This window comes from Gallinula chloropus (genome assembly GCF_964237585.1).
Source record: "Gallinula chloropus genome assembly, chromosome: 5".
In the NCBI taxonomy this organism is placed as follows: Eukaryota; Metazoa; Chordata; class Aves; order Gruiformes; family Rallidae; genus Gallinula; species Gallinula chloropus.
This window is the reverse complement of record NC_140090.1, coordinates 8,765,690-8,791,322: the sequence shown is the minus strand read 5'-3', so window position 1 is coordinate 8,791,322 and position 25,633 is coordinate 8,765,690. Positions and strand designations below refer to the sequence as shown.

The 25,633-nt window shown below is 41.3% G+C and overlaps 1 protein-coding gene across 3 annotated transcripts in view; it reads right to left on the bottom strand.

The window, feature by feature from the left end:
- The window catches only part of DPP10 (dipeptidyl peptidase like 10), a gene marked incomplete at both ends in the record, with an annotated part of 501,348 nt that overhangs the window by 278,182 nt on the left and 197,533 nt on the right, over positions 1-25,633 (bottom strand). Inside the window, one exon of one of the 3 annotated variants that reach the window (XM_084265744.1) lies at positions 1,296-1,367. The exons of the other annotated variants lie outside the window; for them this stretch is intronic. Within the exon in view, the coding sequence (XP_084121870.1) occupies positions 1,296-1,367 (72 nt within the window). Of the gene's footprint in view, positions 1-1,295; positions 1,368-25,633 lie in introns of those variants that run through there. 3 annotated transcript variants of the gene reach the window in all.

Genomic DNA, 25,633 nt, shown 5'->3' with positions numbered 1-25,633 from the left:
GGATGTGCAGGCTGCATAGTCGGATACAGGATTTTTAACGCACAGCAGCTTTCACTGTTGGCGTTTTTCACCCAATGTTAGTGCATCGGAGGAAAATTAAGGCATGGAGATGCAGGGAGCAGAGAATGAAAACGTGAAACAGGGCTCCTCACGTCCCGCAAACCCGTTCAGCATGCCGGAGTTCAAAACAGGAGCGGTGCGTCCTGATCGCGGGCAAAAAAAAAAAACCCTTCAGTCTCGCAGCATCGCTGGAGTTGGCACGTTTTTAGGTGTTTGAGGGAGAGCTGAGCAGCGGGGGCTTCACCCGCCGGGCTGGGGAGGGCAGGTACGCGGCTCCGGCTCGGCCACTCCGCCCCGCACCGCCGCCCCTGCAGCAGCGGCCGCGGGGGCCGGAGGGTCCCCGCCGGGTTGCGGTGGGAAGGCGCACGGCCCCAGCCCTCCCGATGCGATAGCGCTATCGCCCCGGAGCAACAGCTACGGCGGTGCGGTAATGAAAAGTTGGATTTCGTGATGATGACAGCCAAGTTCGGCTGCTCTCCCGGTACCCATCCGTCACAGGCGCGGAAGCCGCCCCAGACTCGCACGTTTCGATAGCGAGCTGCTACCGAGAGGCACCGGTACCGAGAGGCACCGGTACCCTGGGCAGCCTCACCCCCACCAGAGCACGGGCAGGCACCCGTCGGGCCGGTGTACGTGACTGATACCCGTGCGCTGCCAAAAACACTCCGGGAAGCCTCCCCCACCCCGAGCCGGGCGGCGATGCAGAGCGCGGCCCCGCGGCGCCCCGGGCAGCTCCGCCACGGGCACAGGGCGCCCCCCGCGCCCCACTCCCGGCCGCGGCGCCCCGGGCAAACCGCCCCGCCCCCGGCAACCCCGGCCCGCTCCCCGGGTACCACCACTGCTTCCCCGGTCCCCACGGGGGGCAGCCCCGTCTCGGCGCCTGCCGGTAGGGCAAAATACCCCCCGCGCGTGTGGGTGTCACCCCCCGGAGCAACTCCCGGGGAAGTAGAGCGCAAACTCCTGCGAGACCCGCTGCCGCCGGGGGCCGGGGTCGACCAGAGAAGGCTAGGTCCGGACCGGCCGCCCCACCGCTCCTCTCCGCATCCCCCGAGACAGACCCCCTGGGCGCCCGCTTCCCCCGGCCGAGTCGCCCCGAGGGCACCCGTCCTCCCTCCCCCAGACTTTTACCCTGCTCCGCACAACTTCGCCGGGACGGCGGCCGTCGTCACCCCCCCCCCCCCCCCGCAACCCACTCCATCCCTTGGCCCCTCGGCGCCTCCCGCCGCGGGTCCCACCTGGTCGGGCTGCGGTGGCGGCGGGTTCCCCCTGCCGCCCGGGTGCGCCGGCTGCTCCTTCATGGCTGTCATCGCAGGGGGCTCGGCTCGGCTCGACTCGCCGCTTCTCACTGCCGCTGCGGCCCCGGACACCCCTCCCTCGGCGCCAGCCGCATGACACCAGCCTCCCCTGGAAGTGGCGCGGCGGAGGAGGAGGAGGAGGAGGAGAAAGGGGAGGACGGGCGGGGGGCGCGGAGCCGCCGCCGCGGCAGCGCCGCTACCGCAGTGCCCCGCCGCGCCGGTGCTCAGGGGGCGCCCGGCCCCGCGGTGCCCGCCGCCGCCGTGCCCCGCACCGGGGGACGGCCTCGCATCACTGCCGGGCGCCGGCCGCGGAGCGCCCCGCGGTGGGCACGCTCTGCCCGCTCGTCCCACTCCGCTCCACTCCGCGCCGCTCCCCTCCGCTCCTCCCGCCGTGGGCCGGCCCGCCTCGTCCCGCCGCCGCCAGCAGGTGTCACAGCGGTTCCCGCCGGCCCGGGAGAGACCATCCGCGTCCCCGCCACGGGGGCGTCGCTGCAGGGCTGCCCGCCCCCGCTGCCGCCCCGCGAGGATCCGCCTCGGCTCGGCGGGGGCTTCCCCCGAGCCCCCTGGCTGCTGCTGGCCCGCCGCCGGCAGAGAAACCACGAAGGGAAAGAAAACAAAAGGGAGAGTGGGGGGAGAGCACAACTGTGCAGTCTGCTTTTATCTAACGTTACTTGTGTCCCCCCCCCCCAGCTCCAGCCGCCCCCAGGGACAGGGCAGGCGCGGCTCCGACCCTCCCCGGCCCCGCCACGGGGCTCCAGCAGGGAGCGGCCAGCGGCGGGTCCCCCGAGCTGTACGGAACGTCCCCTAGCCCGAGGAGCCCAGCGTGGGGCATCGCAACCCTTGTTTTCAGGAAACGCCCGCACCTCACGAAGTCCGCGGCTATAAAAGGGGGTCTCAAGCACCCGTTGTCGCTGAACTCGGGGTAGGAGACCCTTACAAGGAGCTGCAAAAAGCAGAGTTTAAGGGAAGACCTTAGGGACACACTCTACCTTGAGTCCTAAAAGCAGTGCCAGCCGTTGGTGACAAAGGGGGGTTTATAAGGACCAAGGAAAGAGACCATCTGAAACTCATTTCTAACCAGTAAGAAGGGAAGAGCTGAACAGAGTGGATGATGACTCAAGGGGCAGTGAACACGAGCTTTTGTAAGGAAGGTGAACCTCACACGCAGGTGAAACAGGCTGGGGTTCAGCTGGTGGTTAATTCAGATCAGTTTCCCGATCCAGCTCATGGCAGGGTCCAGAATCATCACTGTGGAGGAGACAGGGTGCTAGGACGGGGAAGGATGGCTGACAGGAACAGCCCCAGCTCTCTCTTGACCCAGCCAGGGTCTCAGGAGACCTCAAAGCAGAAGGAAAGCTATCAGCACGTAAGGAGAGAAGCGTTTGATCTTGCATCAGCAAGAAAGGACATAAGGATAAAGATCAGTTCTGACCCAGTGCTAAGTGTAGGGACTAGCTGTGAGAAAGATCTATGGTGGGAGCAAGTTAGAATGGAACAGGGAGATGACAATTATGGACCAGCCAGCCAGAGCATTGAGAATTTCCGTCTTCCCGTATCACCCATCACTGTGTTGGCTCCTCCACCAACTGACAGACACGATTTCTCTTGAAGTCCCAATAAAAGTTCTAGAAAAAAAATAATCGAATTAACTTTGCAAGCACCTAGACGACAGCTGGATGACAACTAATAGCCACCACTAATTTGTCAAGAGCAGATCACATCAAATAAATCTAATTTCTTTCTTTAATAGGGTAACAGGCAGTGGATAGGAGAGCAATATACACCATCTATCTTGATTCAGAAGCGCTGTCTTCCAGGACAGTTTCATGAGGTAGAAAGAAACATAATCTGAATAAAACTAAAATGTGTATCTACAAAACTGTCTCCACTGCCTCGTTTTTAGTGGCTCCTCCCACCACTGCACAAGGCTGCAGTGCTGTGGTCCCTCAATGGTCCATCCTGGTGGGGTTTGCCCATGTTTCCCCATCAGCAGCAAGGTGGTTCAGCACACTATGCTCACCAGATTCATGGATGGTGTGAAGCTGGAGAGGATACCAAGAATGTTGGAGGACAGCATCAGAGTTAAATGTGATCGTGACAGGCTGAGACTTTAAAAACTTGTGTAAAGACAGACATGTGAGAGGGATGGAGAACAACAGGTTATATCACATTTTCAAATGAGGAACAGGACATCACAGAGGGTCTCAAAACTGAACCTAAGGCAGTGTCCTGCTGCAGTGAGCTGGCCAAACAGCACGCTGCAATGGGCAAGCAGGACTTCAGCTGTCACAATGCACGGAGAAATCCTGCTCTTCTAAGTACTGGCAGGGCGTCTGTTGAATACAGGGGCCAAGGTCAGGGAATGCTCAGTGACACAGACATGTAACAAGGAGAATCAGAGGTCTGGCAAGCACACGCCTTGAAGAAAAACTGAAAATCATTGTGATCAGTTTGTCTAAAGGAGAGCAAAGGGGACAGATATGGAAACAAGGTTTAAATGGTTCACAGGTGCTACAAATGAACGAAAGGAATCTCTTGTGTATGTGGTGGATTGGATAAGCAGCAAAAGGTTTAAAGGAGGAAGAAAAATTTGGGTTAAACATTAGGCAAAAAATCATACCTTTTTTCAAAAAGGGGAGGTACATGGGATGAGGCAGTGGACGGTTTTGATTTAGGAGGTTTGAAGGCCTCCAGCCCTGGAAACCACCCAGATAAATGTCTGCCTGGAGGAACACAAGTATAGCTGGTGCTGCCTAGGGTAGGAGAATTGTCCACATTAACTGACTCAATCTCTTTTTGTTGCTGACTGAGATTCCTTTCCAGTATGACACCAAGGACCACCTGCAGCCCCTGCGTGAGGACCCAGCTGCAAGAACCTGTGCTGAGCACTTGTATTGCTTGCCATGGGTGTCAGTCTGCACAGCTCTTTTCTCTCAGCTTTTCCTGTACTTTTCATCACACCATCTCTGCCCTTACCTCTCCACTTCATATCCCCATTCTCTCTGAAAATTCATTCTTTCCCTAACTTCTGTTCCCTTGCTGCAGCCAGCCCTTTTCCTTCTTGCTGATGCTGTGTCTTTTTATGTAATAATTACAGAGAAAAAGCAAAAGGAGCATCCAAGGCAGCATCTTCTGTATGCTGATACCTCTTGCTTTGCCTCACTTCTGCAGAGCAGCCGTTACTGCCAGCCTTTCCTTTGTGTTGGCTGCATTCTGTAGGACTCAGGATCCTATTTTTTTTCAGAGCAATGCATAACATGGGGAGACTCAGATTTTGCCTGTGGCCTCTAGGTGCTACAGTAATACAAATAATAACTCTTGGAAGCAGGCATGTTCTGATTCATGCTGTTTATGGCACAGGTCTATTGCAACTCGACTAATTACTGAGCCCCCCCCCTCCCCATGACAGCTGAAGAGTTCTAATGATTTAGGGTTTGAATGGACATGTTTCAAATAGAGATTCCTTTCAGCTTGTTTTTCATGAGATCCATTGTGACGGAGTTCTGCTATTAATCAAGAATGAAAAAGACATTAGCAGCCAATTTAGCTGAAGCTTGGTTATTCACAATATATTCGCTGTGGGGTTTTATCACTATAATGGACTAAGATATGGAGCCCAAGTTTCATAAAGGTCATGCATGCCAGTTGTTGGGGATTCATAAATCAATTAAATTTATTTGAAACGTATTTTGGGGGTAGGAGCTTGGAGATTGGCTCTATACACACTGAATCTTATCTAAAGCTTCTTAAAATCAATGCCAAAAACTTTCATTAATAGCCCTGATCTTTCCTTTTATCATTATTTTTGAATACCAGTTCATTGGTTCAGAGCATTGATGCTTTGGAGATACTAAATTAATTCACCAGCTCTCACTACTGCCCACAAGAACTTATATTTGGGTCTTTTTTTTGTAAATTACTGTTCAAAAGTCATTTGGCTGGGTTGTTTAGAACAGTTTTTTATAGCCAGTAATAGGACATATCTTTGAAACTGGAGCCTGGTATTAAAACTGAAGCTATATGGGTAAAAGCCATTAGGGTGTGCAAGATTTATGGTAGTTTCTTGTAGCATTTTCACCATAACACCTAGAACTGGAAGGGGCCCATAGGGATCATGATGTCCCTAGAGATACCTCACAGTATCAGCAGGGAAAGTACTTAATGCTTGGGTGAAATAGCTAGAGAAAGAATAGAATTACAGTCCTGATCAGGTCTTTACAGAGCCATTACACTAATTCATTTATCTTTCAGCTGAAATGTTATGTTAGAGAATCCTTGCCATTTCCTCCATCTTCCTTATCACACAGAAGATCTGGGTGCACATGTCAATATGATTACTTTATCTTCCACATAAACTGAGCGGTCATTGAGAGCACTCCTAAGCTCTGGACAGTGATGGGTCAACCCAGGCAGGAGGCCAGGTGCCCCCCCAAAAGCCACTGTCACTCCTCTCCTCAACTGGACAGGGGTGAGAAAATATAATGAAAGGCTTGTGGATCAAGGTAAGGACAGGGAGAGATCACTCACCCATTACTGTCACGGGCAAAACAGGCGTGGGGGTTGTTGTGGTCCATTCATTACACATTCTCTTGGCCACTCCTTCCTCCTCGGGGGAGGACTCCTCACACTTTTCCCCTGGTCTAACATGTTCTCCACGAACTTCTCCAAGGAGAGTCCTTCCCACCAGCTGCAGTTCTTCACCAACTGCTCCAGCATGGGTCCCCCACAGGGTCACAAGTCCTGCCAGCCAAATTGCTCCAGCATGGGCTCCTCTCTCCAGAGAGCCACAGGTCCTACCAGGAGCCAGCTCCAGTGCACCTTCCTATGAGGTCACAGCCTCCTTCAGGTGCATCTGCCTGCTCCTGTGTGGGATCCTCCATGGGCTGCAGTTGGAATCTCTGCTCCATCATCCTCCTCCCTGGGCCACAGAGGGACAACCTGTCTCACCATGGTTTTCTCTAGGGGCTGCAGGGGAATCTTGCTCCTGCCTCTCCTTCTTAACTGACCTTGGTGTCTGTAAAGTCTCTCACATCTCCTCACTCCTCTCCCTGGCTGCAAAAAGCTGTTGGTAGGGTTTTTTCCTTCTTAACTCTGTTATCCCTGAGGTGCTACCACTGTCATGAACGGGCTTGGCCTTGGCCAGTGGTGGGTTCATCTTGGTTCATCTTCAGCTGGCTCTATTGGACAGGGGAGAAGTTTCTTTCAGCTTCTCATAGAAGCCACCTTTGTACCACCACACACCCTGCTGCTACTAAAACCTTGCCACCCAAACCCAAAACACAGATGCTGCCTGTGTGCCACACATTAATTACTCCAGTGCTGCTGGGAGGTGACAAAATCTGGTTATCAAGCCTTTTAACTGCCTTGTGTCACACGGCTGCTGTGGCTGTACAGATCGCCTCAAAGAGGCTCAGGCATCAACTACTACAGGGAGGATCTTGTCCCTTCCCTTAGGGAGTGAGTTTATGTTTTGCAAGTCTGCTGCCTCTCCAGTGGTGGATTTTCAAAGAGAAAAACTGGAACAGGTAGGGGTTATTCTGCATATTCTATGCCGCCCTCATCATATTTACTGTAATGTAATTACTATAATGTAAATACCACTTGATCGCTAATTATAAGCACAGCCATAAAAATAAGAAGCCCATTAAATGTTTTACATCCAGTTGACCAATTCCTACAAACAGCATCTGTTTTTTTTTGCCATGAATTCAATTGATTGAGATCAATTGCAGCTTATATATGAGATCAAATAGTCAGCCCTGGTCTAGGTTTTTATCTCTCTTGCTAGCAACCTTACCACTCAGACTCCTATGACCTGAAGAAAAAAAGCCTGTTGTCATATTGCCCTCAGCCTCTACAAAGCCCAACACTGATGAGTGTATGAAAGCTGCAAGGTCATGGCTTGAGAGCTCATCGGTGGCTTTTTAAAATCAGATCTTATGAATATACTCTGATTATGGATTTTTGATTCCTTTTAAAGCTTTAGCAAACGGGCTAAAAAAATCCTCTAAATTGTAAAGGTGAATTTAAAAATCAAACTAATGTGACCGGAAAACAGGAAAAGTTAAGATGATAGTGCTTTGCTGGTGTTTTAAGTGGATCTGTGGGCTTGCAAAACCTAAAAATACTTGTCCAGAGGAGAACCACTCTGAGTCATGTAAGCCTGAAAAGCAGTGTGGTTTTGTACAGAGTGCTTTTTAAATTATGGTTTTAAATGACAGAATATTTGAACTTTGCTTCTTAAGAAATTCTTTCTTTTCAGAGGGAAAATTCCAGTCCCTTCTGCATTCAGGAGCACATTATATTCTGATACCTGCTTCAGTGAAAGGCTGTTTTCCTTGTGAAATTGTACTCATGTTTTTCTTTCCTTGTCTTGTTTCAGAAAAACAAGCAATGCAAACACTGAGTTAATACAAATAAATGCAAATATATTCCAGCAGGAAAGTTAGGGGACTTATTAAAATACACGTGCAAATATTTCAGTGAAAGGATAGAGCACGGGACTGCATTTCCAAAAATACCTCTCATTAACTAATAAAATGCACAGCCAGCATTCGAGTTTGAAGGAATAGTTCATAACAGAAGAACAGGGGAGTTGTGATTTCAGGTGTGTGACATTCCCTCCTGATTACCTAGCAATGTATGTAGACACAAATCCAGCAGTTTCCAGGAGAGAGATATACAAAGATACACTACAGCCTGAACCTGGCACTCGGGTGGCTACTGAAGTCACCAGGTGCCACTGTAGATGCCCTGAGGTATCCAAACCATCTGCGTTGACCTGGCAGAGGGTCCTGCAGAACCTTTCTCCCCCACTTCTTGGTAAGCAATAGCCAGAAGCCAAGCACAGTTTTCTATGATGTTTTTGTGGCTACCAGGAGGAATTTCATATATCAAAGTTTTTGAGTTGCTACAATTCTTGCCAACTTGGTTCATTACATTTATAAAATATTTCTTCTTACCAATGTTGCAAAAAGCAAATTTGCAAAACAATTATGCTGTGAAAAAACAAGTAAAAAAACACATTCTGGCAATAATATCTGTTTGAATATCAAAGAGAAGGCATGCCCACTTCAGAAGCCTCTGTGAAGTAGCTATACAGATGTACTAGTGGATTTTACATCCTAACAGTAGCTCACAACAGAAGATCCTGATTCATGTTTCACAAGCAGTTCACTATTACAAAACAGCACTACTTGTGCTCATCACTAAATCTGGTTTTACTCAAGAAAGAAGTTAGAAAAGTTATGGATTAGGTGGGGGAGAAGGAAAACTAGATCTTATTTTAAAACGTGCATTTCCCCTTCCCTAGTTATCGCACCATAGATCTGATCTGGCAAAGGTTTCTCTAGAAACACCTTCCCCATGAAGATCTGTGATAGAAGAGCTTGCACGTAATAACTTTTGGCTTACGTTTTAATTCTTAAGAAGACACAGGTGAAATTGAGGGGGGGGAAGATTATAATTTGTGTAGATGATCAACTTTCATAGCAAAAAAATTTAAGGTTCAGATCTTTAAAATTCTCTCAATGCATTTTTTAGTAAAATATACAAACCCATAAACATATTGTGATAATGTATTTACAAATCTGACAATTTTTTTACAGATTAAATCAGGTTAAATTTGGTCAACAGATGACTGGCCTGGGAACTCCAAAGTCTCATAATGACATAGGTAAAAATCAGGTGAATGTCTTGAAGAAGCTAAAAGAAAGGTAAATAATAAAGAATTCACACTAATATTCAAACCCAGTTTCTGACCTAGACTACAATTTACAAAAATGAAATTAGCATATTCCTGAATCTAGTATCTACATGCTACTCTTGGAAGACTTGTCAGATTCACAGGTATTTAACCATGACGGATGCAACTAGGCAGTAAGTGGGATATTAAAAAGAGCCTCAATAGATTAGGCACTTATCTATTACTAAAAATTACCCAGATTGAATGCTTAACTTAATTAAGAAATTCTGAAAATGTTGCCCTTATGCATTACATAAATCAATAGGGATGGATTAGGAAGCCCATATTTCATTTGCTAATTTGGGGGAGGGGGGTTGGGGAGGAGGAAGAGTAGGAGGAAAAAGAAAAAAGAGAAAATGAAGGGAGTTAAAAATCAGAACAGAATCATAATATAACATCATAATGTACAATAAAATAAAATTTGCAGAGAAGCTAAGTAAAATGTTTTAATAGCATTGAATATTTTTTTTATGATTGAAGGAAAATGATACAGTTTTCTTATGATGTTACTTAATTCAGTTTCATTATTTATACTACATAGAAGTAATACTATGTTAATTTTACTACACTGCAAAAGTTGAAATTAATTTCAGCCAGTAAATTAAAGAAAACATTTCAATACCAATGCAAATTATTCTCTTCCCCTTTTCTAAAATTTTATAAAAATCTACATAATCCCCCAGACTCTTTTGATCAGGCTTCATTCTTGCAGGACGTTTGTCCTGTGAAATGTTTTCAATCTAATTCCTCTACAACTAAATCAACAAGCCTTATGATGGGAGCAGTGATTAAAAACCAATTTTCTACTGAGAATTATGTTTTCCTTTGAAACAGAGACACGACTATGTGCACTTACTTCATGCTGAAAATTAGAAAACTCATCTAACACTGCACAGTTTGTTTTTAAAAATGATAACTCTATTGGCCACCATAATTCTAAGATGCCTTCAAATATTTTGGGGAACAATTAGAGAAGAGTGGGGTCTCTACTTAGTACCCTTAATTCTGATGAACAGGCACTGGATGAAGTAGGTCTCAGCAACCTGAAAGACTTATTCCTACACTTAAGTGAAGGAGAAAAGACTTTGTATAAAATTATACCACTGGGCTTTTTTCCATGGCAGGAAATGCAGCTGTCACACAACTGCATGAGAAGATGTTGTATAATGAAAGGTATCGAACACACGTATAATAACACACACATATATTATCCCAGATTTATAGAATACCTTGTCTTTCCCAAAGGATCTGAAAATGTTTTACAAACTGATATCCATGCAGAAAGCTATTCATTCATCATGGAAACACAACTACAGCCCAAGGCCAAGCAGAAGAACTATATCCACAAAAAACTTTAGAAAACGAAGGAAGCATTTTCCAGTCAAGGCCATGAGGAAGGTGTTAAGTATATAGTATGCAAATATACAGGATTTAGGAAGAACCTTGTTTTTAGGATCCTGATTCCTGAACAGAATACAGTAGGATGTCTCCTGCACTTTGACAATTTACAACATTAACTGAAAGCAGTAAAAACTTAGGAATGTTAATTATGGTAATGATAGGTATATTCTTAAGTGTATATTCTATGAAATGTTAAGAATTAATCAAAATTATGTTAAAATACAGTAATACAATATATCCAGACTCATACTAGAGGACTGGCTTAGAAGGAATTATGCCAGGGCCTCCTGACAGAATAGGAAATGGACCACGTTTTAGCATCAAAAGCAAGTAAAGTCCACAGCATGACTGAGAAGTCAAACACTGCTTAAGGGCTGGGATAAACTACACATACAAGTGGGCTTATCCGAGCATAGTTTCACATGGTTTCCCTAGAAAACTTTCTAATATGCATTTTAAGCAGTTCTGAGACTACCTTACTGCGTTCACATTTCACAGTACTGCTGTCACAATAGAAGAAACAGAAGTATTTGGAAAAGCTAGAAAGGAATAATTAAATTAATACAGAACTTTTCTGAGCAATAGTCTACTGAGTTTCTATAGGCACAAGTTTATGCAACCTAGTGTTTGCAAAATAAAAAATACCACCCCAATTCAGCTGCCATTTGGAGTGCATATGGCTGAACTCTTATTTCGGTCCTACTTTTCTGATCCTGTTTGACCAGACATTTCATTTGGATAATACCCTGTGATCTTTCCCAGTGTTTTCAGCTTGGCACTTTTGCTCAATAAGGAAGGTGGCAGAGATACTTAAGACTACTTCCAGAAGTCACAGTGTGATTCAAGGCAGAAGAAAGCTCTTTCCCTTTCAATATAATTATTAAGAATCTCTAATTAGAAACAAACGGTAAGAAAAATGCAGACACTGGGAAAGTTAATTTAGATGGGGACTAGGACACATTAAGAGGAAGTGTTACAGAAACTTTGGGACTATTTTTAACCTTGAGAACTGGACACAAACCTCAGGCTTCCCAACTGTCTTGATAGTGTCCTCTCAGGAGACTAACAGAAGACCACATATTGGCACACTGGTACTTTGATTGTAAATAACTATCTAAAACCTGGTCTCAGCATCATTACTCATCTGGGAGCTACATTCAGAAACCCTCTTGAGGATTTTGACAGTCTATGGGGCAGTCAAGGCAGACAAAGAATTGCAGATGCTTCTAACCCTGGTGAATCCAGTAGGCCTGAGAAAAAAAAATGCTATTAAGGAGAAAAGCTCTCCCTCACATCATTGACCTAAACTGGGCTGATATAGTGAAAAAAAAAACCACATAGATGAGCAAAAAAGTGGATATTATGGAAGTTTGAAACTCTCTGGCTAGCTATTTCGTTGGAAATTGAAACAGAATTATAGGAAAGAAAATAACAGAGCCCTCAATTAAGTATCTAAGGTAGTGATATGTAGATGCCATGGAAATGAAAAACAGCTGCAGGAAGCTGAAGTTTTAGCACAGAGTCAACAACATAAGCAGCACTATAGCATTAATGGGATGCATTACAGAATTGGGATTTTGCTGTAAAAGGGCAATAAATTGTTCAAGAAGAGTGGGAACAGAGAAAAAAGGCATCCTTGCCTCTCTATCAAGAACACGTATCCTGGTTCTTAAGTCTGCAGTTCAGCAAGTCAGAAGGAATTACTGTCTTCTTGAATGACTCTGTGTAAAGATAAAAGGGACCACAAATAAGGGTGCTATACTGTAGGGAGTCATTCTTTCCCTATTTAACCTTGAAATGAAGCACAAGCCTTAGTCCTCACATACGTGCTGATTCAACTCTTTGTAGGGAAGGGAAGTAAGATGCAGAAACATCCTATGGAAGAATTAAGCAGCAAGGAGTATTTTTATAATACAGATGTCTGATGGAAAAGAAATACAGGCTGGCAAAGGTATGTTCACTTCCAGATACACTGGGGATAACCTTTTACTTTCCAAAGGAAAAAAAGAAACCAAAACTCAGACTTGGGGACGTGCAGAAAGGTGGATTACAAACAATATCAAGAACAGGATCAGAATTCCAAACAGGCTTAATAAACTGGAGGAATGATCTAAATTCAACAATGTGAGATTCAATCAAGAAGTGTGTCAAGTGCCACCCATGCAGAGCTGCAATCAAGGACACACAAGCAACAAGAGGGCAAACTGCAGTCCAAAAGTAGCTGAGAAACATTCTCCCACACTTCATGTTGCAGCAAGCCATGAGCTAAAGACAACTCAGCAGTCTGATGCTGTTCCTCAAAAACCATGCATCCAGGGACAGAAGAAGAGCAGGGCTTATACATATGCCAGATAAAAAAACCTTATTTGATCTGCTTAATATTGATCTTGTGGGTCTGTGGTTAATTTTGATCACTGCATTAGATGGGCAGCAACAAGACAAGTAGTTAAAGAAACGTGCGATCTAAGGAGCAGTTAATGAAATTGGATTTGTTTAATCTAGAGAAAACACAATTAGATTGATTTGTCCCTATTTGGTAAAACCTCCAGTATGCAAAAAAGTGTTCAAAGATAGTGGATGGCTGTTTTTTTTCAAAAGCCTGTTTTGGGGAAAGACAAGCATTTTCAGTACAGAACCACAGCAGTGGTTCAGGAGCTTGTTTCTAATGATAAAGGATTTCTCTCATTACTGATCAGATCTTAATTGATGTGGTACTGTCAGAGATGGTTTACAGGCACTGGAGGAATGGAGAGGAGAATTTGAGGAGTTCCTTCAGGCCCTCAGTTTCCCTGATTCCCAGCATCCCCTTCCCTCCCACACACCACTCTGCACGGTAGCTGACTATGGGCCTGAATTAACTTTTCATCCATCCTTACACTGCTGTATAAATAAATCCAATGACACTTTACCACACACCTGAAATTAAGCACACGCTTAAGTGCTTTGCTCAACAGCAATATACTTTAAGCACATACTTTAAAACTCTGCAAACTGTGTCTTTATAGCTTTCCAAAGTCATTACAATGGTGACATGGGTCTAAATTATTGCTACACAGGAATGTAATTGCCTGCTATAAGAAAGAGACCTAGAAAAGGAAGGAAGAATGCAAAAGAAGACTGCTAATCTTCATTAACATGTTAACGTTTTTTTTTCAGAGCAAATTGATGAAAATGATAGTGTTCTGCACAGTTCTGTTCCAAGAAAGGTATTTGCTGAAAGCAACTGCTATGCAAATTTGAGGTTCGATAATGTTCACCTAACACACAGGTGACTGGAGGCTGGAGCACTCCAGTCATATATGGGAGTTTAGGCACAAGCTACGTACACCCGATGAAAGCAGTTTCACCCAATAAACTCTAATATAATTTTAAAGCAGAAAAATGAGGGCTTTCTGAACACTTGAGGGTTTCAAACTAGAAAAAAATATAATTAGATGGCTGCCAAACATGTTTGATCTTACAATGACTTATTAGAAGGGAAAAACTATGAAAATCCATATGCTTTTCTTTTTCCTTTGCCTTTAATACTCTGGCTCCCTCTTTCACTCCTACTAAACATATACTTATCTTGACCCTTGAGTTCAAACATTGACAATTTCTTTGCTGTAGTCCATATTTAGCTGTCTGATCAAAAGACCTTCAACAAAAGTCAGTACCTATGTTTTCCTATAAAGCAGCAAGAAAAAGAAACTGCAGGGCTGCAATTTACTGTATTACTTGTCAGGGTGCACAATCTCTTTTTTTTAATTGCATATTTTATGGTATGCTTAAACTGTACTTAATTACTTGCTGCAGAATGAAACCTTTACAAGGGTATTCTGTGTCACATCTTTCAACTTGCCTTTATTCAAAGAATGAGATGTCTTAGTATCCTCCTAATCTTGAAGCACGGAGTGCCATGTGAAGAGAATCATATTTAAACACAAATATTTAAACACCATTTCTCAGAAAATCTGTCACCACTGGACTTTCATGGAAAAAGAAAAGATAGGAAATAGAAAGGAGGACAGGAAACTTTATCTAAAAAAACCAGAATGCCTGAGAATTATTAGTAATTCTTAGTGTTCATACAGTCACTGTTGAAAGAGGCATTATCAGTGATGTGTCATCAAGAAGAAGAATTGCAAAGCCACAGAGAAGACAATGTAATTTGCAAAAGTACAGTAGGCCATCACAATGATGCCAAGATAGTGTTAAGTGATAGAAACTCTATGTATGTTCATGTGTTAAACACTCTAAAATGGCACTTAACTGCTGGGGGCAGTTCATAATTGGGCATATTTTTTAATGCATTAATAACATTTTGTCATCAAAAAATAAGTGTTTGATAACCCATCCAAAATGTAACTTCCCACAGAGGACTTGTCCTTGTTTGTCATTTCTTGCCCTTTAATTAAAACAAAAAATCATACCACAGCTCTAACTGAAGAAAACCAAAGTAACTGCCCACTGCTCCATTAAAAATAACAGCTTGAATGCACATTTGGGGGATGGTGAAAGAAAGAGTTTCATAAGGGTTTGCACCATCCTCTCCAGTACCAGAGTCAATGCTCTGTAACATTTACCCCTTCACATGAGAAAGAAAATTGCAAATACTTTGACATTCAGAAATAATGTCTGCTCTGGACAGTATTCACCACAGTTAAAGCTTTTTCCAGAGTCTTGTAATTCTTCAGAGTACCTCAGTAAGCTCCAGCCTCAGCCAACATGGTTCTGGAAGCAACAGGTAAATATTCAGACACTGGCACACAAAGACAATCTCTGAATCTCACTAGGAACAGGTATGTTGCTGCACTGGTACTGATCTTAACTTCCAAATGGAATTAAGTACCTCATTCCTACCGAAATTGTAAGTCTTTGAATGTTAATTGACTGAAACTATTCAGATTAAAGGGATCTCCAGCTCTCCACAGGTTTGGTTAAACAATTCAGTATTTCAATGTGCATGACTGAAACGTTAACTTTGAGTGCTTCATCTGAAACTGTTTGACGTGAAGTACATGAGAAATGTGCGATATGTGGGTTATTTAAAGCAGAAAGTAAGGCTTTAAGCTCAGACTTCAAGAGAAACTCAGAAGTCATTAAGTCTGGGAGGCAGAGCTGGCTTCATGCCCTCTCACAGCATTGGCATCTCTGGGACACTGACAGCATTTCACAGCTTTAACACACTATTACACTTACAAAACCATTGCATACCAGCCACCTCTTTGCACCTAATCTTTGACTTTTATATCTAAGAATGGAATAGGTGTGAAGCTGTTTTGTCTTCTCAATCTTAACATAAAACAATCTTTCCTTCATAACAAGAGAAGAAAAAAGAACAGGGGAAAAAACATTCTGAATTCCCATGCAACTCCTGTTCGTGCTCCTGAAAGAGCACTAACATTTCAAACCCATTTTAGGAGCTTGTCAACTAAAGCAATAATCAAATTAGAAAATGAAGTTGCACATTTCAGGAACAACTGTTCAGGTTTTGCTCTGTTCTAACATGACAAGTTGTCTCTGCGGCAGCCAAAGGTAGCCCACTTTTGCTAAAACTCAATTATTTCTTATTTCCAGAGAATAAAGAAGTTAACTCTTCTATCTAGGTTTCTCATGATTATTCCAGTGAATGCATATTTCTATTCATTCTGTAGTATTGTGAATGCCAGTGAGCCTACTTTGCTTTTCTCTGTATATTTTGCATTTACATCTCTGTAAACCAAGCAACATATACATTTGTGCTAACTCATTCTCTGAATTACAAAAGGTGAAAACCAGTGGATAATGAAGCCCACAACATATGGTTGTTATTCTTTCCAAATTGTTCTGCTAAGTCCTAACTTTTTTTGATTCTTGAAAATTACTGTTTGCTGGTAGAGAATGTCATCTCCAAATTGAAAAAGGAGAACAAAAGGAGAAAAAGAGAAGCAAGCCATTCTTCTGGTAGTGTATCAAAAAAGGTCAATCATTTTATATCTCTGTATAAAGAACTGATTAAGCTCAAGCTCAAGCTTTATGAAAGCATACTTGCCTTGGTGAAGCCAGGATGTACTGCAAGAAGAATAGTAAATCCTGATATTGAGCGCAGCTAACTTGAATAAAGGACATATTATAGGGTTTACAAAAAGGAAGTTATTCTCTAAGCAATATCCAAGCCAAAAGGCAACCAAAAAAGCAGCATCAGGTGGATGAAGCCCTTCTGCATCACTGTAAAAAATACCTGTTATATGCTGATGATGGCAGCTCCAATACATGGTTACATGGCTATAATGGTCTAGGTAAATTTGGAAGGGTTGTCCAATGATTTATTTGTATCTACTGGAAAAGCAGCATGCCAAGCCTCCTTCAGAGTCACCTTGATACCTTTGGATGTTACAGACACTTTCAAAAAAGCAATCAAAAAACTGTCACATGTGCGTTTACTCCTGTACACAAACCTGTGTTCCACAAAATAGTGACCAGCTCCATTTGGTTGGACTAGACAATCTTGGAGATCTTTACCAACCTTAATGATTCCATGATTCTATGATTGCATTTTTAGTAAAACCGAAGATATTCCAGAACAAGAGGTGGCTGCAGAAACTGTTCCAAAGGTCTGGCATACAGGTAAGTTCTTCTCTAACAATTCAATGCTTGTCATGTTACTAGAGAAACCCCTCTTCTGAAGAAAAACGTGTACTTGTTAGTACCAGTAAACAAGACTACAAAAATTTTATTATACTGCAATAACTTCTCAATTCTACCATTTTTTAATTAATTCTGTTACCAACTTCATTTTTATTGTTAAAATTAATAATCTAGTCCAGATTTTTTCATGTCTTTTATACTTTATATGCTTTTTTTCATTGCTCAAAAGCCTGATGGAAGCTTGTGCACCTCTAACTTGAGCCTGGGACTTTTTAACCTGAGTGTGGTTGCAGCAAGGAGCAGCATCCATCCTGCCTTGCTATCCTAGTAAAAACAGGAGCAAGCTGGCATCATGGCATTTGCTTGCTTAACTATTTAAAGTCATCAAGTCTCACCATTAATGGGTGAGCCTTCCACTATTTCCCAGTCATGTTGGCCCACCCAGTGCTCACAGCCAACATAACTCAATGCTTTTCTCCAGCTCCAGGACAGATGCAGGTGTCTGCCACCTTCAGCTGGCACATGGGATGTTGTTGCACCAGAAAAGCTGCTCCACAGAGCTGTGTGTGAGCCTCTTGATGGGCCTAGAGCCATGCTGTGATGGACCTGCAGCACTGCATTTGGTTCCTCCTTCATTGCATGATCCGATGTATGGCTTGCACTGAGTGGTTGTTATGACCCCTTGCACCATGCCTTAAATACTGAGTGAAACACTACACAGCTCTAAGCAGCACTTCATAATCTGCTGTCACTGCTCCCTGCTCAGGCTTGAGCAGAGCCCATGTTCCTCAAGTTTTCTACTCCTGACTTTTGTCTTTACAGCTAATTTGACCAACAATTAGTCCTTAAAATCATAATAGCAGAGGAACTGATCCCTCCAAGACTGGGAACAACCAAATTGAATGCATAAATCTCTAAAGACCCTTAAAATTTGCAAAGCATCAGGAGAGGTAATGTGTGGAAACAAAGAAACAATGAGTCAATATGAGTCACGCATTACAACAGAACACTGCAACACCATTAAATCCTAAAAACAAATGACAGCACCAAAATACTTAATTTCAAAGCCATTCTAGCTTCTTAGAGAAGACTTAATAAATGGGCATTTGACAATAAGATGAAATGAGTACTATTTACCACGACCTTTAAATAAACCTGCCGAACAACCGCAAGGCTCTAGTATTGCTCTATGAAGAAATGCCTTTAGGGATGTATATGGTGAATATTTTTTCCTTGATTTTAATGGAAACTGTACTCTCTGTGGACATCATTATGGACAAAGATGTGTTATACATCAGGCCCCGAAACGATGTGGGTTTTAACCTTCCTTTCGGTTCTGAAGAAAGGTTAATATTCTCACTTTTTCAAAACAATCCTCAACAGACTGGGGTAAAAAAAAAGAGAAAACAGAAAGTGAAAGATGAAACACTAGATGAAACAATATATATGAAGAGATATTATTTAATTTCAATAGACTGACAATAGTGGACTTCTGGATCACTGAATTATCGCAGGAAATCAGCATAATAATGGCTAAAATAGAAGAATTTGGCATTTATTGATAGTGACTCTTTAATCATGGGAAAAGAAATAAAAAGTTGCATTTAGTTTTCTTGCTCTAAGCCCTGAACAGATGAAATATTGCATTGGATATATATATGATGTCCATCATAGAAACGTGCAAGTAGATTTTCCTTTTGTGAAATAAAATGCTCTGTTTCATATGGCCAAAAAGATACATTCCAAGGCCTTATAGAAATGAGGAAAAATCACCATTAATAGAACTACTGATACCAGGAATAACCTCTGAGCATTTTTTAGGCTATGGGAAGAAAAAAAAAAAATTACAGCACACTGTATTTCTTCAGACACAGCCAAAAATATTTGTTCCATCTGTACTATATCATCTTCTCAGTGAAATGGCATATTCGTACAAAAGGCTGATCACAGATGGCAAACTTCATTCCCCTCAGAAGAAACCCCAGCTAATCAGACCAAAATAGAGCAGAAAAAGTCCACGCCTTAAACACTGCAGATCTGTGAATGATGCAAGCAGTAAGAGAGCTTGAGCTAAGTACTATGCACTTGTGTGCATGAACACAGACCTTTGCTCTCTCTTCCACTCCATCATAAGCCCCTCCAGGACTCATGGCTGCTATTACATGTAGGGTCCTTTTATTAAAGAGATAAGGAAAGCAACTATGTCCCCCCAGATTATCACTATATAGGTTGGTCATAAACACAATGCAATTCTTTAGTATGTTAGCATATTTATTAAATCTACAAGACATGGGTAATTGTGTTTGTAATCTTTTTAGCTTGGTTTCCTTAAATAATATTCAGATATATCTCCAGATGAACTAGGTAAGCCTATAAATAAACCACAGGAATTTACATCATCCCAATGTGAAAAAAGAAGACATCAGAAATCATTTAATAAGAGGTTGAACAACCATCCCCATGAACCCAGCATCACAAATAAAACTACTTTCACATTATATCAGATACAGTTATGATGTCATATGGTGAAGACAATGATGCAAAAAGAAGCCTGAAACACAAAATCAAGTAACTATTGATGTTATGAAATATTTATTCCCTTTTCAACTGTAATAATATTGATCAGCTGATCAAGGTTTCTCAGTTAATAGAATGGTTTATCCAAGGTGACACTACACAAATGAACAACTATCTCACAAAGTTTACTTTTCATGGAAACCATTTAGAGCAAAGGTGAGTGTAACCAATTTAAACTGGTTTTGTAAAACCAGTTGTGAGATCAAAACAGATGTCACAGCCCTGAAACTACACAGATAACCTTCAGAAATCAAATCCTGGTATTTCCATCCTTTTCTTTCCTGTTATCTTTTCTTTCTTCTCTCTCATATCACATAGCATAAGCCCTCCATCTAACATACTTTTCTTTGGGGGCAATGTCCAAAACCAAGCATTTAATACCAATTATAATATGAAAATTCAGATCCAACATTTTAAGAAACAGGACAATGTGAAGTAACACAGATGTGTATAAAGCTCTCCAGCCTAACTGCATCTTCTGTGTTGAGAGTCTTTCAGTCATATTTGCTGTAATGAGTTTTAAAGTTCATGAAAACAATCACCAAAAGGTCTTTTAAGCTTTGAACTAAATTTACCACATGTTTCTTCCTAGAAACATGTTTCTTCCTAGAAACATGTTGATCCTCACTAATTTTTTGTTAGATAAATGGGAAAAGGTATGAAATTGAGTGATAGAGTTCTCTCATTCAAAAATAATTTAAAAGAATGACAGGATGCTATCTGACTGTCAAGTTTTAAAGTAAGAAACATAACTGGATTCTGTAAATGTCAAACAAAAGGAGAAGGAGCTAAGAAGTCAAAATAAAAACAGCACTTTTTTTTCTTGACTGAAATAAATAAATATGGAAAAATATCACCATTTCCTCTAGAATTGCTATTGAAATGGACATATTCCTACCAAAACAATTCGGTTCCAAAAAAATTGCATTTTCTGATCTTGAAAACTGTTATTTGGAAACATTTCAATCAAACATCTCTAAAAAAAAAAAAGTAGCCTCGACTTCACTATCTTCTAAATGTTTAGTCTAATTATTGAGTTAAAGCACTATTTTTATTGAGCATAGTTTATCCTGGGAAATTCCAAAGCAACAAAATGGAGAATTAATTTATCAATGCTATTATAATGCCAGTGTGCATATTCATGCTAATATCACCTATATATAATTCTAGCAGCTTAGCAACAGCTAATAGATATTAAAAGAATGCCACTGATCAGTACTGGATGTCTTCCATTAGTTTATACTATTCGTTCTCTTATTTAAAACAAAACATGTTAAAGCATTAGATTTGCCAAAAGGAACTGCCCACTTAAACTATTTCTCAAAGTTATTTAATATCTCTTAGTATTAGGAACTCATTAAGGAAACTATTCAACAAAGTTTAAAACTCCTTTAATCTTTAATTGCATCTTTGATCATTAATTACATCTGCAGATAGACATAACTTTTTAAATCTTAATTTTCTCATTTAAGTTTGAAATAGAGTTCGCTGCCCGATAAATTTCATTTTAATGTGGAGCCAAGGCTGATGTATTGATGAACCTTTTAAAAGAAACCTTCAGCTCAATCAGAATAAAATTCTATTTATCTACCACATCATTATATATGAGAAGGAAGAAGTCATCTTTGCGGCCAGAACGTTGAGTTCCATGGAGACAGCCCTTCATGCTAAAACACGGGGATGTTTTATTTATAAATATGTCCTACAAAGGTAAAAGTCCTGAACTTGCTAGTGAAATAGAAGTTCTTGCTTTCCTTACCCACTACAGAAAACAAACATCAAGGAGTCTGAAGTAAACATGTACATGTCTAAGGGTTTATTGGAGTCAGAAGCGCCTTTCCCACACCTCAGGTCCTGCGAGCCAAGTGCTTCTTTCCAGCATTGCCCTACGTGAATATTTATATGGCGCTTACCTAATGGTAAAACACTGGCATTCTGTCTCCTACACTGATATAAACACACTTCTCTTCTGGCTTAAATTATATCTGCTGTGCCTCCGCAGACACACTGCGACTTAAGAAAAATGATCCTGACGTTATTAGGTCTCAGAAGGGTGAAAATCCTGACTGATCTGACTGAGTGGCAGAACAAGCTCACGAACTCTGTCTTTATCAATGTATAACTCATTCTGCAAGGGATTCTTAAACTCCAATGTGGGAAGGTTTCTGAGATAACAAAGTATTTTATTCAACATGGTAGCATGAGGTATTTTCTTTGCAAATAACATTTGCCATAGATTTTTATTTAAACCAGCATCATTCAGAAGAAACTTTCCTGCTGCTTCTCCTTCCTTCCCTCTCTCTTCAAATGTAATTTGAATTTCCCAATCTGCTTCCTGATTATTTTCGATTCCTTTACTGCCAGAACTGTTATTTTCTAGTAGTTCAAGCCTATCGATAACATAATTAAAATGTCACATGACTGCACTTCTTGCTTTTTGTAAATATAATTAGAAAATGCTATTTATGACAAAGGGCATTCTATTAACTTGGTTGAATGTACAAAGAGCTCAGATATAAGGTGTGTGAGCTGAAGGAGGCAGAGAAAAGGGAGACCAAGTATTTCTAGAGATGGAGGTGAACAGAGAGCCAGTTCATCACACACCTCATTGGTTTCCAGACTTTGAAATTTCTGGTTATGAGAGAAAGATTTTGGTTAAAGACTCCACTGTTTGCATCATGCATCTTCAGGGAAGGAAAACAATATATCACTGGGTGAGATATTATAAGAATGTAATGTAAGGCAACGTAATGTAATAAAATAATGGGTGATGCTTACTATTAGGTAGGTCCTCTGAGTGTGCTTGATTTTTACATGCCTATTTAGGTGGCATAAAATTACATTGTATTTACATTAGCATTTTGGGTATTTTTATTATTCATCTTTTTACCAAATTCTAGCAATCTTTTCATTAGAGAAGACAGCAAGAATTCCTTGAATTCAAGAACCTTGGAATAAAGATATTTACAAAATATTCCTCTGGTTGATGCTTTACATTTTTAATAATGAAGTTGCATAGCCAACTCCAGGGGACTCAATTCCTTTTCATATATAAGTACAAAAATCTTTTTGCATATTTTTACCAAAACATATTAGGGAAAATGGCTTCTTTAAGTCAGGCAAACATTGAGCCGACACTTGAGTTTGATATGAATTAGTCTGAAGACAGACACTTTAGATAACAACTTTAAAAAAAATTGTTCAGGGTTAGATAAAAATACGATAAACATAACAATCTCTTTTGGATGTGTTCCTTTAAGATTATTTCTGTGACAGATTTATTATGTCTCATTCTCTGTGCAAAAGGCTCCATAGCTGATAAGGAAAATTAAGGAGACCACAGACATCTCAGTCACAAGTTTCTTCCAGGGGTACCTCTAAGATATTTTCCTATTACTTATCAACAAGTTTTTAGGTAATTTCATATATTTTGGCAACTCTGCTACTTCCAGATATTTTTTTTTGTAACTTCAGAGCTCAGACAGCTCAAGCTTACTGCACTTCAACAGAAATAGTAAATGGTCCACTGGAAAACACAAAAATCTTTGCTGATTTATTTTTAATTGCTAAATCTCTGTTGCTCTTGAAGATCTTAATCGCTCTTGAGTCAAAGCTCATCGCTGCCCTTCCTTCATTCACCTACACCATATACCTGAGGGCTCCACAGCACGGAGGCTGTGAGTTATGCACCCAGTCCTCCTCCTGTACTCTAAATTCACCAGGTTTATGAATCCCATGTGTTGTTTTTTTCCTTGACCTCACTTTTCAAATGAGGAAGAGTGCTTATCAACAGCTTCCAACCTGCTGATTTACCTGTCTCTGATAGACAGCCTTATACCACTCGTATCATTTATCTGCAGGCATTAAACCATATAGTTTCCAGCTGGTGCAGCGGTGCTTTGTCCTGGAGAAACAAACAATCTGTTTTCAAGCCCAGCGATGACTGGGACCTGCTCTGACTAACAAATAGCATTTCCTTCAGGGTGGCATCTGACAATTAAACAGCGCTAATTTCTGAAGATATTTCTTGCTTCATTAAGGATTATTAAGAGATTAACATTTAATCCATTCTAGTACATAAATGACGAGGGTGTGGATAAAATATTGAATCTCATTTCTCTAGGTGCAATTCTCTTTCAGTACCTGGGGAGAATAAATTACTAGTAAAAGTGATAGGTTAATGCTGCAACTGTTTCCTTATTTGTTTGTCTTTAAAGGTTTAAAAATCAGACTCATCCAAATCAGGAGTCTATGAAGAGATAAGATCTTCTCAAAGGTGCTGGATCTTTCTCACACTGCAATGTTTACAGTCATTTAAAATCTTTAGAAAAACAGTTTGCTTTCACAAAGAAACATATCCTACACCTAATATAGCTAATAGTTAACTTAAGACTATATTTCCTTGGCTTTGAATTTTAACATGATGTATTAGGCATTGGAAAATACTGTATAAATATATTTTGCTCTTTACCTTATGAAAGCAAAAAGAAATATTGAAGTAATGCTTATGTCCTTGAGTCCTCCTGATTTTTAAAACAAAAAGGACAATAATATGTGTTGGATGCTTTCTGATGGTTTTGGTGAGCCTTTGGCACACAGAGGTAATACTTTAAAGAGTGGAGGTAACAGTAATGCCTTTGCTGAGGGGCACCAATGTTATTTGAACGCATGACTCCTCTGTTTGTAAATACACTCTGATCATGATTCTGTGCTCACATCCAGCACTTCTGTAGTTGTGCTCTCCATAACTGCTCTACATCCTTTCCCTCCTATCTATTCTCCTCATTTTAAATAAACTCCAGTACTTGATGCATCCAACCCCAAATGACTACAAGAAACCTTGGTGGATGCTAAATAACCAACTAAGGATTTACACAGAAATGTAGGTGCACTTGTAAGCAGCAAGTGTGCTTGCACGTGTGGTTATATGAAGACACAGTTTTGGCACAATCAGTGCAAGAAACAATGACTGTGAAGACCTGCTGGCATAGATGGCTAGTCCATGCTGAAATCCAGAAGCTCCAGCCACCTGTGCAGACAGAGCTAAAATTTATACCAGCATATCTTCATGACTGAGATCCTTCTAAATGGGTTAAAAGCCCCAGCACTAGCCTGCCTTTCACTGCTACAGCCTGTCAGTGCTCATCTGTGTGAGTGAGCGTGGTCACGGCTGCTTCTCATGGGAAGTACACTCAGCAGGAAAGGAATCCCAACTCTTCCCAGTGGGAATAAAGTAGTATTCGGTCCTCCCCACTGGATAAGAATAATTTACAGAGTCTCTAGGGACCATTGACTATTTTCATTCTGCTCTCCAGTGTTTTACATTTTCTGTCTTCCTACGAAGAACTTTCTGTTCTTAATTCTTGATTTTAAAAAAGAACTGGTAAAAACATGCATTAGAATGATACCTCTTTCTAATGAACACATCTTGAAGTTTCTGATCATTGTTCTTGTGCTTTGTTGTTAGCTTTTTTTTTTCTGTTTCTTCTAGATTAGTTTCTAGCTTATTTGTTAAAACTACGGTTCAATAACTTTGGAATACAGTAACTTAACACATTTATGTTCTTGACAACACCTTTTAACTGGAAGAAGTTCAGAATACTTGATTTTCCCTCGGGAAACCAAAGACTAGTCAAATATTATAATCTAAATAAATTCAATCATAACTGGAATCCTCTTTTAATTCACCCAAAAATAGTTCAGTATGAGTCAGTTCAATTAAATATTGAAGTTACATTTCCATTAAATGATCAGATCATACCTAGATTTCCATCTTCACTCAAGAGCTACTAGCTTTGTTGTATTTGCTAATAGGACAGCGTTAACTGAAAATTACCATAAGGCTTGTTATTGTAATTAAAACTCAAAGCATGATTTCACTGTTCTACATCGCCATCACAATGAATTTCTCTCAGCTCCAATCTGTTAACAGCATTATTTGGTTATA